Source organism: Alligator mississippiensis, chromosome 6, assembly GCF_030867095.1.
Source record: "Alligator mississippiensis isolate rAllMis1 chromosome 6, rAllMis1, whole genome shotgun sequence".
NCBI classification, from domain to species: Eukaryota; Metazoa; Chordata; order Crocodylia; family Alligatoridae; genus Alligator; species Alligator mississippiensis.
In genome coordinates, this window is record NC_081829.1 from 26440728 (window position 1) to 26460414 (window position 19687).

Consider the following 19687-nt stretch of genomic DNA (forward strand, 5'->3'; position numbering starts at 1 on the left):
GATTAAGGCAATATAAACCTACACTGCTGTGGTCATCAAAAAGGAATGCTTGACTGACAAGAGCCAACCAATCACAGTTCAGGCTAAGGGTTTAAATAGTGATGTGCTTCCTCTGCAGAACAGTGGGAACCTCTGGTGAGCTTGGATTGCTAAAGAGTCTCCAGCTCTGAGGCTGCTGCTGTAACAGCACAGAGCACTGCAAGCCTTTGGCACTGTCAGCTCAGAACACGGCAAGCCTGCAGCATTGTTAGTGAACTGGTAAGTACCATACCTGTAAAATCCAGTTGTATTTTACAGGCACACTGTCCTTGTGGCATTGTAAAATTGATGCCTTTTTCAAAAGCCTATAGGAAAAGCTGCATTTTTGTAAAGCTGATTTTGATTGCTAGGTTTACATTCCAAACATTGTATAATGCAACCTTCCATAGCCTATAACGTTGTGTTATTAGTGGTGTTGAAGAACTGGATTTCCTAAATTCTGTTTGCAAATAAACAACCAATTGTTTTAATGTGTTAAAAACTGCAGACTACAAATCCAGATTGAAAATGGGTTAACAGAGCAATAAATCTGCAATCTAAATGAATTTGAGAAATGCATATATCTATATATCTGAGACACAGGTTATTTTCTTGCACTGTTTAACCAGCACTGCTTATAGTTTAGGTTCTTTCAGCATTTAGACATTCCTTTTGGACATTTATCCCTTGGTTTTGTCACTCCAGGAATACAATTTTTGTTGCAGGAAAAAATTACATTCCACTTAATTGAACTGACTTGCTTTAGAAACATGAAAACCAGTTACTTCTTCTTTGTCTTTGAAAAACAATTCAAAATTGGCTTGGAAAAGCAGTCTATTATGGGCAGATTGCCATTGACATCAGGCAAGCTGGCCTTTGCTATATGCAGACAGTCCTTCTGGCTGACAGAGGCAATTGCATTTGCAAAACCAAGAGAGAATACATCCAAAGTCTTTTTACTTACTAGCTTTCAAAACTCCAAATAAATGGAGAAAAAGCAAACACCAGATTTAGATGGTACCTTAATGAAGTGGTAATTTTTTTCCCTGTGCTCAGCATCCACAGTTCATATCCAGGGCAATGTAGGTACTTAAATAAGACATGAGCTCTTATGAAACTCTACCGTGCTCCCATGGTTGCTGGGCACTTTTGAAAAGTCTTATCATGAAATACTACCATCCCTTCAAAACAGATAACAAACCAGAACTGCAACCAAGTAACCTTGTCATCATATTCCTTACAACTCTACATTTGGGTGATAGTAGAATAACAAGGGAGCTCTCCATTCTACCTTCTGCTTCGACTTCTTAAATTGAAGTTACAAAAATCAGTAATATTGTTTTGCACCAATGCTTGAAAAGAGGCTGCAAAATAATATTAATTTTGATACCTGAATTGACCAAAGCAAGATATTTCAAGGTACATTTTGCAAAGAAATTCTTTATTCCCCCTTTCTAGTTTTTTTGCAAGTCTGTGGAAAGTGAAATCAGAATTTGTCCTTTTTTTGGAGTCACCTGTCTATTGTACTGCCTGTACAAGTTTTTTTTTTTCAACAAGAGTTGCTCACTGTGGACCTGCTCAGCTTCCATATCCATATCCAACTGTAAAATGGAGAAACTTTCCAGCTTCAGGAAAGGGGCTAGGCAAAAATTCAAATTGACATGGTAGCTATTTTTTTTAAGTAAAAAAACAATAAGCACTCTTTTGGCCTGTAAAAATGAAGGGCAAATAGTCATACAAAGTCAGTGCCTTTACTTCTTCTTCTAATTAATAGTACCATGATTTGTGATGAAGTCAAGCACCTGAATAAAGACAAAATAAAGAGAGTAACCTGGCACTCCAAACCACAACACACTTCTAAGCTCCTTTTTTTTATTTTCAGAAACAAACTCCCCACCAAAAACCGCAGATAAGAGAAGAGGAACTAAACCAGACCTTACCCAAAACCATGAAGTCACTTGTCATCATCTCAGTAATGCTGGGCATGCTCGTCACAGGACTAGACTCTGTAAGTTTTGAAATAAGCAGGGGCACCCACTTATAGCCTCTATTTATTGACCATGACCAATAACTTCTCCTTTCATCTCTAAACTTGGCCTATTATTAGAATTCTACTTTCTAATGCTTATAAACAACTGGCTTTATCTGATGGCATGACTGTATTTTGAACTTGTTTGTTATTTTCATCCACATTTCTTCTAATTATGGTGAAAAGGAAACACTGAAGTGGTCTTCTAGAGAGACCTTAAATAGTTATTAGAAAGGTGCAGAGAGGATTTTTTCCTCTTACTTTTTCTTAATACTAATCCAGTTGCAGAACCTCAGTTTCTAGGAAGTCACTAAGATTTGTCAGAAGGTAGTAATATAGTCTCCCCTCGAATGCCCTAGTTTAGGGGTAGGCAAACCCCAGCATGGGTGCCAGAGTGTGGTACCACACAAAGACATTTTACTTGGCACACATTCTTCGGCACAGATGGCAGGGAAGGGGCCAGAGCTGAACTGCAGCAACGAAGATTGGGCCCCTCCTGGCTCCCCTGCCACGTGACATCTTACAAGTCAAGGCTGTGTGTGTTTTTTGGCACTCTGCCCAAAAACACTGCCGACCCCTGCCTTAGGTAGCTATTTGGGCTTGGTTTGTGGGACTGCTTAAGCCTACCAAGAAGAACTGCAATTATAATATTAAGTCAATGCATTTAAATTTTTCGGTATTTTAATTCTACTTTATTACAAATAGACTTCCTCTAAATTCTTGCTTATCAATCAGCTGCATGCGTGCTGCTCAAGACTGCAGGTGTACATTCAGGAATAGGTCTACATGCATATGCTTCAGAGACACAGACATAAATAATGCAACAGTTTAAAAGAAAATATTCCATAACCAAAAAAAAACTTCTATTTTTTTTTTCTCCCTTTAGGTTTGGAATAGACAGAAATTGTACAACTCACCCAGCAAACACAAATTGGGACACAAAGGTAAATACTTGCCACTTCTACTTTTATAGCCTAAAACTAGTTGTTGCACAGTAAGTACACATAGCACGAGATGGAACACATTACTTTTGGATATTTATATACTAAATGTGCAGCCTTCAACTACACATTATGGAACTATTGACAAATTGTAACCTTGCTTATTGATGTCTTCTGTTAACAGATTGTAATTGTCTGAATGGAGGAACTTGCATTTCCTATCTACTCTTTTCCGGGATTAGCCGTTGCTCATGTCCAAATAGATATAGTGGGAATCACTGTGAAATAGGTAAGGTGGAATAGTTCCTATCCCAATCTAGATTCCTCCTCCTTCCTAACACCCATTTTCTGAATTTACAATTTATTACCTCCTTTTTTTGTGTACCAATAAAGAAGGCCTCTAGATTGGTATCTATTACTAATACACAGGAGAAAGAAGCAATGCCAAAATATTAGAACACTGACTCTCAACCATCGAGTACATTGGGGGATGCCTCAAGTCCAAAAAGGCTGAGAATCACTGTATTAGAATAGAGGTAGTCAGCACTTCTGGTTCTATTATCTACTTCTTGAAGGTCATGACCTCTCCAATTCAGTTTCCCACTTTATAAGATACACTCTGTAACTAGGGACAGAAACTACACATAAATCAATACAAGTGATCTGAAACGGGTTCAAATCTGTAGCACAACAAGTTCAGTGCATATAAACCACTTTCAAAATGGCTGAAACTGGTTTAAGATAAACCCGGGCATATGTAGTATCAGACTTAACTGATTTAGGTTAAATTGGTTTATTGAACTTCTGTCCCAGATCCACTCTATATTCAAGTTAACTCACAGTCCCCCAGCATCCCAGAATACTTTGTACCTCCCCCCTGCCGACAAGGTAGGCGGCTAACCTTGGCCAAAGCTGTCTGCACCAGCTGAGCAGGGAGGCGTGCTTTAGTGTCTCCCTTCCCCCCTCCCCCCTCCCCGGCCTCTGGCCTGGGCCACTGCAGGCATGTGGCTGCATTTCCAGAATCAAAAGTGAATGTCTGTTCACTTCTTTATCAGTCCAATCTACATAGCTTAGATTAACCTGCGAAGACTGAATTGATTCAGCCTCAGGCTTTTTGACTGTCTTTACTTAGACTGTTTGTTTGGAATGTTTCTCCAGAAGTTTTGGGAGACTCTGTTAGCTTGGTGAAGCAGGCTGAGATTCTTAAATAAAAGGTAATATAAGCCTGAAAATAAAGAATATATGGTAGATATTTGATACCAAAACCCCAAGACCTTAGTGAAAAATTGTAATGAATGCACACACATGAACGCACACGCAAAATTCTGCATATGCAGAATGTTGCAACTATCTGACATTTTAGACCAGTCAATCTTTTTCTTATTGGAAGGGCTACATGGCTTATTTCCATCTCAGCTTACTGTTAACAATCCCAAACAGGCTGCCAACTTTATATTCATATTTCAGACTCTGAAACACGATGTTTTAATGAAAATGGTCAAGACTATAGAGGAACGGTGTCTGAGTATGGGGACAACGAAGAATGTTTGTCATGGGACTCTCCCTCATTACAAAGGAGACCCTACAATGCAAACATGAGGGACGCTCTGCAGCTTGGACTGGGCAAACACAACTACTGCAGGTACAATAATGAAGCAGTTACTAAGTGCTATCACACACACTCTTCAGCCCCAAAGTCCCTATAATAATGGTGTATATATTCAGTGAAATGCCAGGAGCTTCAAAGAGCTACTTGCTAAAATTTGATTTCAAATATTTGGGTAAATTGTGCAAACTGCCTAGTCTCCTGATCTTCCACTGAAATTAATGGTATTTGGGGACTCCTGGCATTTTGCAGAAGTGGACCTTTAAAGAGAAGAACCAATGCAACTATTACAGAGAAGGTGAAGATGGACTTTTCTCCATGACTATAAGGGACAAGAGTAGAAGCAATGGCCTCAAGCTTTAGCAGGGGAAATTTAGATTGGCAATTAGGAGAGATTTTCTGGCTATAAGGGACTTAAGCATTGGAACAGGCTACATAGAAAAATTGGAATCTCCATTGTTGGAAGTTTTCAAGAGCAGGTTAGGCAGACACTTGGCTGGGAGGTTTGTCGTCAGGGATGATCCTGCCTTGAGTAGGAGGCTGGATTAGTTGACATTGTGAAGTCCTTCCAGCCTTACTATCCTATGATCCTATGAATTAATAAAACTAATGAGCTATTAGTTTTTGTTATCAGAAATTTACTATTGTCCTTCTGTGAAGTAACTCCTTTAATATATTTTTCAATAGAAGAGCTCTGATCATTCTTGTTGATGGATGTTAGCCTTTTATTGAGTCATTAGCACTTAGCAGTAATAGTGAACAAATGATTTTCTTTCTCATTCTCCAGAAATCCAGATGGAAGGTCTAAACCCTGGTGTTATGTTAAGAAAGGGTTCCTGATTATGCCACGCTTTTGTAATATACAAATGTGTCACAGTGACACAGGTAAGCTAGGACTTACTTTAACTGTACTCTGGTTACTTTATACATGTACTTTTGACAGGAAGTGGGGAACTTCAAACTGGAGATTTTTAGCACTTGTGGGAACCGAATACTGTTGTTATACTCTTAGGGGATTTATACATGAGCACCCCGGAGGGTGGGGAGAAGGAAGGGGACTTTAAAGCACCTGGAACATCACATGTATCAGCATCCCCGCACTGAAAAATGGCAGCGGGGACGCTTTATCTAAAGCTTGTTGAACGAGGTTTAGTTAAAGTACCTCTGCTGCCATTTTTAAGTGTAGGATGCTGATACATGTGATGCTGGAGTCTGCTGGAGCACGGTAATTACCATACTCTAGCAGACTCAATTAATCCAGTCCGTTCTGAAGCACTGTAATTACTGTGTGTCAGAGCAGCCATGCTGCACGTGCATAAGTGCCCTCTATGCTCAAATAGCTTCCATTGATAAACTAAAGGCAGAAGTACCATATAACATGTGCCACTTAAAATTAACATCTTCAAAAGGGCTGGATGGTATAAGTGTGAACACCATCTTGACATTTTCATGACTTGCTATTTTCTGTTTCAGCACATGGACAGGCGATTGGCTGCCATACTATAAATGCATTTGAAAAAAGGTTTTCCTTTATTTTACAGGGCCTACATGTGGCCAAAGGAGACAGACCAAGTACTACAAAATTGTTAGCGGGTCACCTGCAAAGATAGAGTCTCAGCCTTGGATAGGTACCATCTATCATTATTCAAAGAGAGCAGCTGAGGATCAGTTTGTGTGTGGTGGCAGTCTCATCCACCCTTGCTGGTTGCTTACTGCAGCACACTGCTTCCCAAAAGAGTAAGTGTCAGTATTAATGCTCCTTTTCCTATTTCCAGTTTTCTTAGCTTGACCTCTTAGGGCAATGGCCATTTATTTAAACACAACACAGCAGTTACTCTGTCAACAAATTTGCTCTTTTTAGCAATGCCAAGAGTACATATATTAAGATTAAGCCACAGAAAGCCTAAATCTTCCATTTCATAATAAAATAGGAATGTTGTGACAGAGTGGAGCTACCAGGTTATAATTTAAAAAAAACAAATTCAGGTGGAAATTTAGGATAACTTTAAGCCAGGATTTTTTTGTGGCTCATCTCTTCTCAAAACTTGTTTTCAACTTGCCTTTCAACTACCATCTTCACAGAATACTTCATGGGAAGCTGGCTGATAACATAGTGTCAGTTCCCCTGGGATTTAAGGTGCTTCAAGAGGGCTCATTACCAAGAAGAGGCTAAAGATTTTAAAAAAAAAACAAGAGAGCTAGTTAGAAATAGATTGAGGCTGGAGTTTTATCAAAGTATGTGTGGGGATCTGAAAACTCATTCTTTTCAAATGGAGAATCAGGAATCTCCACTCCTTAGAACGGGGGGGGGGGGGGGGGGGGGGGGGGGGGGGCAACTTTTTTTGCAGGTGTGCCATAAATTAACCACACACCTTTCCTTAGTGCCACTCTGATCCTCTTCCCCTTCCTAATCTGCTGCTCTGCTTTCTGCTTCCTGCCCTGTACTCCTTGCCCAATGTGCTCCTGTGCCATCTGTTTCTTGCCCTACCTGCTGCTGAGATTTTTTTTTTTTTTTTTTTTGCTCAGGCCCCTAGCCTTGTGACAAGTGAGCCACAGCTTGGACACCTCCACCGTAGGAAATACTTAGGCTCAGACTTTCACAGTGACCTAATTTGCTATACCATATAAGCAATTAGAGAAGTAACCATATGCCTGTTATGAAACAGGAATAGGAAGACAAATGTTCACATAACTAAGGCTTGACCCACATTATAAATAAAATTTAACATGAGCAAGGTTTGTTTTCAGAAGCCCAATATCTTTATGTCTTCTTTATCTTCCATCCAGGATACACCCATCAGAATATACAGTTATTCTTGGAAAATCCCAGCTGAATTCCACTGATAAAAAAGAACAGAAATTTTGGGTGGAAAAAATAATCACTCATCCGAGATTTTCAGATGAGTCAGGTGGTTATGAGAATGATATTGGTAAGTGCCATCTAAAACATGTCTCTCAAATCTGGAGTCTAATGTATTACTGTCACATAAGGAGAAAGAAGCTGTTTAAGTTAGAGTAAGGAGAGAGAGACTTAGGTCTCTATCAGGCAAGAAATCCCTCTTGTACCAGCCAGTTGTCTTTGTAATGTTCTTGGAAGAACAAACTACAGGATTTTTGCATGTTATCAGAACAGATTTACTTGTTTTGCACTTGCTACCCAGTTCCACATACCCTGTCCCCCTTCAGGAAAAAAAACAAAGGCACATTTTGTTTTTCACTGATCCAGGCTTAAAGTTGAAGTTTTAATAACAGGTGCTTAAGTCAGGGTGCGACTCAATTGCTGTGTGTGGTGCAATGTCTTACACACACGTTGCTAACCCCAGTATCCTGTCAAAGAACTACTGATAAAAGATTCACCTGGCTAATAGGATCTCATTTCCATCAATGAGAAATCTATTTCTCAGAGTTTTGTCATTCATTATCATGCAGGTAATTGAAAGTGAAGGCTGGAAAGCTTACCAGTTTGAACTTGGCAAAGATGGATTTGGGACCAAAAAATATCCCAGCTATGAATCAGACCCTATGATTGGATGATAGAATTTGTGTATAAGTACAGCATTTATTATGAACATTTCCTATACAACATTAAGTGCACTCTCTGATTTTGTTTGTTTGTTCAGCTTTGATGAAAATACAGTCAGCATCTGGGCAATGTGCAGTTGAATCCGAATATGTCAAAATTGTCTGTTTGCCACCTGAAAACCTGGAACTGAGGGACAACACCCAGTGTGAAGTTTCTGGCTATGGGAAACAAGATAACTGTAAGTAAATTTCTCCTCTTCTCAAGCTTGTATTCATGGAATGAGGGGATGTGAGACTAATCAGACTTGGGAATCTGTTTTACCTCTTACTTTAGGTTTGGTGCATAAAGGACCAACTATTACTCTGTGCCTACATAAAAGGCCAGGTGTCTCTGTCACTTTTTTTCTTTTTAAATACAAATAAAAAAACCTTGGTTAGGGGATTTTTTTTAATCACTTGAGAAAAGAGCAGGGCAAGCTGGCACACAATTTGAGCATGGTATAGTGGAAACACAGTCTCTTAATATTGTTAATATAGATAGAACTATAGATTACATAGAGAAAATATATCTTCAGCCCAAAATTCAGAAGTAACAGTGTTCCTTACACTCTGCTACTGCAGTAACCCATACACTGTGTGGTATTACTCCCTACTGCCATATACCAAGATAAATTTCCATCCCTCCCATCATGATGTTGATGTTGGGCACTTCATACTTGGAAGAATGCTGAAATAGAATTCTTAACAAAAATAAAGAGCATCATAAAATCTAAACATGGAAACTGAAGGAGATTGTATAAAGAGCCATGGCTGGCATTTTTAAAGGGCTTACTTCAGCTGGAGCCTATTGCCATGAGCTACTTTGAAAATCCTAGGCTATGAACAACTGCAGTTCATGTACAGAAAAATAGAATAGGAATATGTCTGGTGTAGTACATCTGCACAAAAAACAGCATTAGAATTTTTGGAAAAGGCCTGTCTGAACTAGTTCCTGTTGTTTGCAGTTGACTATTTCTACTCTCAAATATTGAAGTCAGCCAATGTGAACTTAATATCACAATCTCTGTGCCGGGATGAATACTACAAAGACTACAAAATTACCAGAAACATGGTCTGTGCTGGGGATATTAACTGGAAAGTTGATGCCTGCAAGGTAAGAGTGGTTATATATTTTTTTTCAAACTACTTCTGAGAGAGTCCTTGCAGAATGCACTACTAAAACCCTAAGTCATGCGTTTTTAGAGTCAAGAAATTCTGGTGTTCCTTCATATAAACAAGGTATCTCTGTAATTAAGTATGCCCTGCACTAGCCAGACATGGCTCAAAAAAGATTTTGAATGGAGCAGGGAAAGCAAAACTTTCCCCTATACCTCTGTCCAGTATGTGGAGGAAAGGAGCAGCTGCACTTTTTAATGGCTACGATTGCAGCCTCAAGCCTACGACAGCTTCAGCTACTACTGCATTCCTACTTCTGTTGAAACAGTGTTTGGTAGATCCCTCTGCCTCCCTCAAACTCAGCTCTGCAGAGATGTGATAGGAGATGGGTTCACAGAGGTGCACTGCCTTTGCACAGGCACCTCACACAAAGTGGATGGGCCTTCCCTGACCTTAAATGAGGGAACAGAACCAGCTTTTAGCTGCAAATCTCCTGTAGGTAGAATTAATTGCACATTATATTTGATGAGCAAAATACTTCATTGTAAAGGAACCTTGTAATTTTAATCCTGATTCAAATGTTCCATTATTTTAGAAAGTAGAGGAAACTTACCTGTAAGAGACAGATGCTATAATGAAAGCTTTACGCTCTGAAAACAGACCATGATCAGTTGTATTTGCATTTTCAGGGAGATTCCGGTGGCCCTCTTGTCTGCGAACACAATGACAGCATGACTCTGTATGGGATTGTCAGCTGGGGAATTGGCTGTGCTCAGAAAAACAGTCCTGGAGTCTACACCAGAGTCACTAAATACCTTCCTTGGATTGAGTCTGAGATGAATGGAATCCATTTCAAAAGCCATTTCCTCTCCACATAAGTGACCTTTTCTTGAGGCCTGGATCCAAAGCAGGAAGTCTGAGCACTTCTGTCACACGAATGGGACTGAGCCATGTATGGATGCAGTACATTGAAACCCTGAGTGTTTAGTTTGGAGACTACTTGTGTGGGTTCCTCTCAAGTTTGCTTTAAAAATGCTTCATGTCAGCATATCTGAAGCAGATAGACTACTGCTATGTCCACTGCTGTGGATTACCTGGAAATCATTCCATAGGAAACTAACATTTAAATAATAAGCATTTCCAAGCATGGTACTGTAAATTATCTCCCTACTTTATATAAGAACCAGTATTAGTCTTTTGCAAGTATCTGTAAAGTTTTATCAATCATTAACTTATTCATTTTATTTCAACTTTTTGAAAAAGTGTTTATTTTGTATGTGCCTTTGTTCTAAAACAACTATTGTTTTAGTTTAACCTACTGAAGAACATCAGGAGCATTAGCAGCCTAATACAGTTGAACCCGTATGCAAACAGTGAACTGGGTCTCATGTATCAGAACAGAGTTGTGTCACTGTACTGTCATGTATTGTCTGCCATTCTGGTCAGAAAAAAACAAATCTCTACTTAGAATGAAGTGATATTTGGTATGTGGGCGCAATCTTGTAAACTTTATACATTCTGAATGCTCAGTAACATTACTGGTGGTCATGTCTTGTTAAGATAACTTTAAGGGCATTCCAGTTAACTGAGCACATTACAGGAAAACTAAATTGTTATAGAAAACCCTAGGTGGCTTTCAGACCCAATCCCACAAATGTTTTGTCTTGACCCTTCCAATATCAACATACGTCCATATGTGCACTGATTATAGGTTTAGATATTGGCAGGTGTTTGGGGTGAGGGGCAAGTTATTTTATTTTCCTTTAATTTCTGGCCAAGTTCTGCCCTCAAGTGCCTGTCCACTGTATGTATGCTACAGGTGTGTAGGATGCCAGAACTTAGCCCCATTCATTTAGATAAGGTTGTTTGGGAGCTACCTCTTTTCCAAAGATTTATTATATGCCTGTTAATTTTATTTTTAACTGTTTTTTAATTATTTGTAATATTTGTGTGGAGGCTGGAACCTCAACTGTTATTTAATTTTTTTTTATCTTATGGGGTTTTTTAACTTATTGTTCAGGGGGGTAAAAACTCTTAATAAAAATGGCTAATCTTATGTGGATGTTTCAATCTCTTTTTTTTTTTCTCTGCAAAAGGCATGGCTTGAATGGAGGAACAGGAACTAAGAACTCCCAAAATCTTAGTCTTCCTGTTCAAGTAATTTCTACCAAATAATACTGAGGAGGGATGATTTCAGTCCTGCCCAGACAGGCTATTTAATGATTATGACCTCTAGTATGATCTTCCTTCAGTTAAACAAAACCAGTGTTCTTCTGCAGCATGCAAAGGAAGTGTTAATGCAGCAATTGTACAATAAGTCAAAAGGAAATAAGTTCCTTCCTTCCTGAATCTGCAGTATAAAACTGCTGTAGCTATAAGATGGGGGAGGGTAGACACAAAATTTAGTCCAAGGAAAAAAAAAGTTTTTCTACTAAGAAAATGTATAATGTAACCCTAAAGCCTACTAGAATTTCTCTTTTCTTTCAAGCTTATATTAGCTGACATTTGCATATACTGCTGCCTTCTAGAGCTGTAGTTCTTAATATTTTTAGATTCAAGATCCCCCTTGTTGGACTCAAGTCACCCCTGTTTAGACTCAAGGCACACCTCAAAAATGGAGTTTTAGCTTTCACTCATTTTTTGACTATGGAAAAATGATAGAGCAATTCTTCTGTTGTAAAGAACTCAAAAAACCCCACAAAACCAAACCCCCACCCCCTCAAAAAACAACCCCCCCCCCCAAACAAAAAACAAAACCAAAAAAGTCCCATGACAACTCTGAATATTTTTTCACATTGGAATCTCTGGATTTATTTTGTGAATCATGTGTAGGTGTTGGCACACTTAACAGTGCAAATATTGAGCAGCAACCCACAGCACCCTTAAAAGCATTTTACAGCACCATGGTTGAGAATCACTGCTCTAGAATGACTAAAGATAATCAAAGCTCAAGACACCAGGAGGTTTTTCTACCCACAAGGCATCTTCTGCTAAGTCTGATAGAAAAATAAGGTGCTCTTGGCACCTATTTCCCAAAGCTCATTTTGTGATTTTTCTCTCCACGTGGCTCCCCCTCACCTTTTTTTCAAATAAATTCAACCACCATGATTGGTCCATATGAAAAACTTTCAGGGATGATACTCCTAAATCTTCAGTTCTGGCATGGAGTGTTAAAAATGTGCAAGCTGCAACATTTCAGGCATATGGGACATTGGGAGATCACTTACCATTTTACTCCCAGAAAACAAGATGCAGTAAGTATTTCACCATCTCTTGACCTTACAGACAGTGGTTTTAGAAGAAGCCTGTATTAAAAAATGACCCAACAGGAATTTTGGAGAGAGTGCCGAGTGATAAAACTTGGCACCTCAGTAAATGAGCTTATGAAAACCTGAATACAAAGGAGTCTAGCTTATACATTACCTCAGCCTGCCCCCTAGTCCTTAAAACTGCAGGGGGAGCATGTACAACAACAGGCACAGGAGAGCTGCCATGATAAGCCCTTGAAAATGACAGCTGGCCCCATGATCTGCCCAGGAAAACAGCTGGCTGCCACTTTGAATTGGGTAGACCCTTATCTATTCAGGATGTAGGGGGCAATGTGAATACTGCCTGTAAGATACAATGTATTTGTCTGCTGCCCTAACTCAGTTGTTTTCAACTTTTTTCATATGTGGGCCCCTCTGGAAATTTCAAATAGAGGTATGCACCCCTTTGAATTATAGGTATGGGTATTCACATACTCTTGAGTGATCATAGCTGTCTTTCACAGACCCCTTAGACATAGTCTGTGGGCCCCCAGAGGTCTGTGAACTACAGGTTGAAAACCACTGCTCTAACTAGAAAAGCTAATAATCCCAAGTATCACTACAGCATCCTTCTAAAATAGTCAGGAAGGCCAGGAAGATTTGGTACCTTATCTGCTAAAACAATGCAGCTTATTTGTATGGACAGCCTTTAAAATACTGGTACACAAATGGAAACATATTTAAGGATCTACTTCCATAAAACCAGGATCTGAAGAGTGTTAGGGTTAGTATGATAGTGGGATAGTAGTATGATAGTAAAAAACATACACCATAATTAATTGATAGCAATACAACTGCAAATAAAAAGGAAGAAGGCCCCATATGTAACACTTGCATGATGGTCTTGTGCATCCTAAGGTTCAGGGATTTCAGATAAAAGGTGAATAGAGACAAGGGCTAGAGATCTGGCAAAATTCAGGTTCAGTTTTGTATTATGTCCTCCTCCCTCACTGCTTCCCTCTCCCCCACCCCCAAAAGCTCAAAGATATTCACAACCCGGACATTTTTGGATCCTTCACAAACAAGTTGCATAACCTGCAGCAACCTCCTGGTGAACAAGAGACAGCGTGTGCTATATTTCCCTGTACCACAACAAAAGGAAGAGCCACAAGCAGAACTCATGATTGCACACACACGTGGCAACTGTCTCCTCTCAAGTTAAAATATTTTATTTTAGATAAAAACAAAACAGCTGACAAAATTGAAATCTTCACATGTGAACACCGTATGAGAGCCACCTCTGCAAACTAAGCCCAGCCATGAAGGAGATTGGAGGGACACATGCTCCCCCACAGTGTTCCTCCATGTAACTTCCCCTGCACCAACTGATTCAGTTTCTCTGATCCACACCATCTGGGTCTGCTAGCTATAGCCAGCACCTTAAGGGAGAGGTGGGAGTTGGAAGTACAACATCCAATGCTTCCCAATCTGTCCTACAACAGACTGTCCTTTCCCACATAAAGCATGCAGGGAAATGCACAGGGATGCTGAGGGAACAGTCAAAATAATGAAGAGAACTGTGTGTAGAGCAAGGTAAAGAGCTCCGTAGGCAGAAACAAAAATGGATGCAGACTATGGAAAAGACATATCATCCCTCAAAAATGACTAGGGGCCTAGGAGGCAAGACTTATGAGGAAAGGCTAAAAGCACTAGGGCTAGTCAGTCTGGAGAAGAGAAGACTGAGGTGGGATTTGATAAGAGTTTTCACATACCTGAAGGACACCTACAGAGGCTAGGTACAGAGATTCAAAACACCTGAGGTAGAATCGATTTAAGTTACACAGTTTACTCTAAGCACCCTAGGTTAGACAGGGAGCAAACAGAGCACACGTCTGCCCTTTGGTGGGGAGGGGGAGGTGCTCCTGCACACCTGCCAGGATTTCCTTGGGCTGCCAGACACTGCTGAGCACAGCCGAGTGGCCTGTCACACCTGACCACCTACTGGTCATGGGCGACCATGGCTCCCCTCGCTGCCACATCATCTGTCAGGCATTCTACAGCTGCAGGCAGTCAGCAAAGGGACGCATGCTCGCCTTGCAGCCCAGTCAGGCTCCAGCTCTGTGGGGCTGCTCCCACTCATGGAGGCGTGGGGGTTCCTGTGTTTTGTCTGGGGTGGGGGCACAGAGGTTCTGCCCTAAGCAGGACAGAGGCAGGGGGCAGAGTGGGACTCATGAGCTGCCAAGGGGAATGGGGGGTAGTGCCAGCAGCACACTCCACATTTCTGGCCTGGGTTGGCAAGGTACAGAGTGCACAAACTGTGGAAACTCCATCCTTGGAAGTTTTCAAGGACAGGTTAGACAGACAATTACCTGGGATGGTTTAAAACAGGGGTGGCCAACCTTTTTGAATGTGTGGCCAGATCATGAACTTTTTATCACCCAGTGGGCCAGCAGAAGTGGGCACTCGCATGACCTGTCCAGTCCGACCACAGCCTGGCGGGGGCAGGGGTCAAGGGGAGCCACCTGGCCCTGCCATGTCCTCCCTGCCACCTGGACGGCCTTGAGGATGCTTCCACACCTGCGCGCCTGGGGTCAGCAGCCAGAGGGACATGCGGGGACCCTACAGGGGGGTGCAGGATGTGCAGGGAAACCCCCCTGTTCCCTCTCCCCCGGGGCAGCCCGAGCCCAACCAGCAGGGCTCCCTCCCTCCCCAGGGCCCGTGACTCACCACCCCCAGTGCAATGTCTGTGGGTGTGGGGGGATGCGGGGAGGCAGGAGTGGTGCCAGCTTCCTGCCCCAACAGCCACAGCCACAGTAGCAGCGGCAGCAGCATCTCCTGTGGGCTCAGCCGCAGCATCCCTCCGCACTGGCATCTGCACCCCCCGCACCCGCCCGCCCGCCTGCTGCACCGCGACCTGCGGGACTGGAACAGGGCAGGGCCAGCATGCAAATGGGGGAGGGAGGGGCGGGGCTAGGACAGGACACAGTGAAATGACAGGGGAGGGGAGGAGCTACACTGTGTCAGCAACATCAAGCTGACACGGTGCATGTAGGAACCTTGTCCCTTCCCCAGCCCTTCTGCAGCCATTAGGAAGCTGCTGAGGGGCTGGGGGAGGGACAAGGGGTGGGAACAAAAGTAAACAGCATTTACTTTTGCTTCCCATCACAGCACCACGGGCCACAGAAAATGGCTTGGCGGGCCATATGTTGGACAAGCCTGGTTTAAAAAGTCATGCTCCCACCTTGAGCTGGAACAGATCTTGTGAGGTCCCTTCCAGACCTTACTATAATCGAGGTCCCAGTTCTACATAATCCTTGCACAGACATGCAGATACACACAGATAAATACTTAGATTTAAGTACAGAGCATGGTACTACAGGGCACTTTTTGGAAAAGAGGAAATGAGCTTATCAGAAGAATTTTTTCTTTCTTCTTTCTCCAAATTTAAGTAAAATGGTGATTACTCCATCAGTGCTCTTTGCTCTCCCACCAGTAAAGTTTTCTCCTGAAAATGAACATGCAAAATGCTGCAATTCTACAGAACCCCGCATCTTCAAACCACTGGGAATGTAACACACAGCACACAGAAATTAAAGGCTTTCAGCTACATAGAACCAAACAGAACAATCCATCCTAGCTGAGTTTTACATTCTTTCCTCTTCTCTTTACCACTTCAAGTCTTTACATGATTCTGATTCATCAAAAATAAAATGTTTGCAGTAGTCATACGAGTGCACCCTGACTTCTGAATGTATAGATTTTTCCAAATGAAGCCTGAGTAATACCAATATCTTCTGTTGTCATTACTGTATGTTCACAATATCTTAGTTCTGTAGACTAAGAATGTGAAGTAAAGAAAAAGTAAAGCAACATCCCAGGAGTAAAGCAAACTACACTGACAAAAAGACAGTTTTAACAATTGATCTTCAGGAGAATGATGCTGTTTACGTCACATCCCAACCAGACCTCACCTCCACATGGGGCTTTCAGAGACATGAGCATACAAGGAATTGCATTCTCTTCCTTTTGCACAACCCTTCCGCTGGAGTATGTTGCTTTTAGTCTTCATCATGTGAGAAACTTGCAATCTTTTAATCTACATGTTGCTGTCCAGGGCCACATCCACACGAGCGTGGATGTTTATTTCCCTGGGGACATTGAATAGTGTGCGGGCCGGGAATGATCCGAGGCCCTTTTTTTGCGCTGCGGGCTGTGGCCAGCAGCCCGGACACTCCGGGTCGGGAAAGGCAGGCGGCACGCTAGAATTAGGCATGGACGCTTAATGGTTGTTTAAGATTGTATACTCACACCGAAGATGGTCGCGGTGTAGGCTGGAACGTTTCCAGGAATACTTTGCTTAAATCCTAGTTTAAGGACTTGGAAAGAACTCTGATTCACTCACACGAAGTTTTCGAGGCTCCGTGGAACTTTGCACACAGGGAAGGGTACGTCGAGGGATTGTTCGGCGACGGGTAGAAGAATCAATAGGTGATCAGTCTATCGATCAGCTTAGCTGCAAGTCAAATCTCCTTAGAGGCACTTTGCAGCGTGCTCAAAGTTCTCCGACTTGGGCGGAAACCACTCAAGCCTCTTATACGGCTAGCAAGCCAATCGCTAGCCGCCACGTAGGAATAATTTAGAACTGACCAATAGCGGGGTACAAATTTAAATACAAATGGCAGGAACTCCTTGCAACGTGCATTTCTGTGCTGCAACGAAGAAATGCACCCTGCAAAGAAAGCTACAAACGGCGGGAAAATAATTCAGCAGTGCCGAAGCACACACACAAAAAAAAATCACACCCTTGGGTTGTGACAAATAGGAGGCTCATGACATGGCCCAGTAAATGTTGAAAACATTTCAGATATGGGCATAGAATTTGATCTCTCCTGTTGCCCTGAGAAAACTGGGAAAATGACTAATTAGTTCTGAAGCGTCTTTACTTGTCTGTTATACTTCCACAGTGTTAAGAAACACAGAAAAAAGATGATCTAGCATTTCAAGAAAATAGGAAGCTGATTGAACCTATGCAAATTTAAGAGGAAATGATACATACTGTCTTTTACTTAGATTACTTTGCCTTATATAGTTGGAGTATGTGACTGAAGGTGGGAGTGAAGTGACTCAAAGCACTCACAAAGAAATTGAATTTAAAATAAACTAGTGACACACGCCCTGGGAATAGTCACCTGTATATTGTGCATGCTATATCATTTATTTCTATTGTCCAAGTCCTTCCACACAAAATCCCACATCACTGAACTGTGGACTAGTAAAGGGTTCATGTCTAAGAGCAATGTCATGCTGGACCAGAGCACTTATTGGGGTGTGAAGGACTGAGCCATCTGCACCTACCCACCTTAGAACTTAAAGTTTGAATTATTTCTAACCTGGACCAGATTCAAACAAGTAAATGACAATTCAGACAAGGTATGTTCATTAACAAATGCACAGGTCCAAATTCTGTCCTGACATATATCCCTTGAAAATTCATTGCAGCCATTACAATTGCACAAGTTACCAAGCTGTGTATAATTTGGCGCAAACAAATTAAATCCTTATGACAAGCCGAAACATACATAGAGATGTATAGAAACATTTTAAAGTAAAAATGTAGGAAAATTCATAGATCAAGGAAAATTTGTCTCTTCTCACCAATAGTGATGTAAGACACTAATCGCCCAGATTCAGAGGAATGAATAATAATACTTCACACTACCAAAGAAGTTTAAACACTGACTGTAGTATTAAGCAACCTTCCATTTTTCTTTTAAAAGGGGTAATTTAGACAAATTTCATCCTTGATTTTAACCCGTGAACAGCTTTAGAAAGACCTCTTAATGAAAGATTTGGAACTATAAAAAAAAGGGAGAAGCAAAGTGCTGTTAGGACCCACAGCACACACTATTCCAGATGGAGTGGGAATCTAATTGCTTCCATATTCCATCAGTCAGGGCTCAAAACTGTTTGAATTGGCACTGAATGATAATGATGAACATAAGGAACACCCCCTATGGACAACTGGGGATTACTCCAGCAAATCACTTCAGAGGTAAAACAACAAAACCAAACCAAACCAAACCACAAACTATACGTGCATATAATACAATGATTAGAGCAGGGGTAGGCAACAGTTTTTAGCCAGAGTGCAGAAAACCCCCACAGTGCCTACCTTGGAAGGTGCTGGAGTGGCGGCATGCCAGAAAAACAAAACGAGGGCAGGGGGTACGTCAGGATGCCCTGCTTGTGCCCCTTACCCCCCACCCAAAGCCCCTGCCCCACAACCCTGCTCATGCTTCTTGCCCTCCACCCAAAGCCCTGTCCCCTCAGCCCAGGCTCTGTGGCTATCAGCTGCTACACAGAACCCCGGCCAGCTGCAGCTGGGAGGCCATAAACAGCTGCTGCCTCCCTGCCCCTGGCCCTAGCTGCCTCCCAGCCTCAGACGCAGCCCTGGGCTCTGGAAAGGCAGCAGATACTGGTGTTGCTCCTCGCTGTGATGCCCTTGCTGTTGCTTCTGCAAAGCAGTGTGTGGGACCCAAGATGGCAGGGCACAGTGGGGGGTGCAGAGAGCTGCCTGCCGCCCTGAGCTCCCCACTGCCCTGCCACACTTCCCTTGCAGGCAGGGGCAGCAAGGGGCACAACCCTGCGTGCTGCCCACACTGCTCCTGTGCACAAGGGGGAAGTGTGACCTGGCAGCACGGACCTTGCAGCAGCAGGCAACTTCTCTGTGCAGGCCCTCTCTGAGCTGCTTCTCTGGGTCGCACACGCTGTGCTCCCGGCCCTGCTGCCCTCCCTTGGGCCCTCCAGAGCACAGTGTGTGTGACCCGGGAAGCTGCCTGCTGCTGTAAGCTCCGTGCTGCCCAGGTCACACTTCCCCTGCGTGCATGAGACCAGCGTGGGCAGCACGCAGGGTTGTGCCCTTCACTGCTGCCCCCGCCTGCAGGGGAGGTGTGGCCAGGGCAGTGGGGAGCTCGGAGTGGCAGGCAGCTTTCTGCAACTCCACTGTGACCTGCCACGCTGGGTCCCACACGCTACTTTGCAGAAGCCACGGTGAGGGCAGCACAGTGGGGAGAATCACTGGTATCTGCTGCCTCCCTGGAGCCCAGAGTCAGGGCTGGGGCTGGGGCTGGGGCTGGGGAGGCAGCAGCTGTTTATAGCCTCCTGGCTG

At 42.5% G+C, this 19687-nt stretch overlaps 1 protein-coding gene across 1 annotated transcript; it reads left to right on the forward strand.

Moving 5' to 3' along the window:
* Window positions 1–127: 127 nt before the first annotated feature.
* On the forward strand, window positions 128–11327 carry PLAU (plasminogen activator, urokinase). Its single transcript, XM_019497228.2, has 11 exons — window positions 128–258; window positions 1901–2026; window positions 2934–2991; window positions 3173–3277; window positions 4456–4630; window positions 5382–5479; window positions 6136–6331; window positions 7382–7524; window positions 8215–8355; window positions 9121–9269; window positions 9961–11327. Exons 2-11 carry the CDS (start codon window positions 1967–1969, stop codon window positions 10147–10149), a joined length of 1314 nt encoding a protein of 437 aa, XP_019352773.1. The 5' UTR covers window positions 128–258; window positions 1901–1966; the 3' UTR covers window positions 10150–11327.
* Window positions 11328–19687: the final 8360 nt, after the last annotated feature.

Bases quoted from the DNA above. Each gene is read 5' to 3' on its own strand.
- PLAU (XM_019497228.2), top strand. From the start codon at position 1,967: ATGAAGTCACTTGTCATCATCTCAGTAATGCTGGGCATGCTCGTCACA. The intron at 2,027-2,933 runs GTAAGTTTTGAA...TTCTCCCTTTAG, and splicing joins TCGTCACAGGACTAGACTCT to GTTTGGAATAGACAGAAATT. The intron at 6,332-7,381 runs GTAAGTGTCAGT...TCTTCCATCCAG, and splicing joins GCACACTGCTTCCCAAAAGA to GATACACCCATCAGAATATA.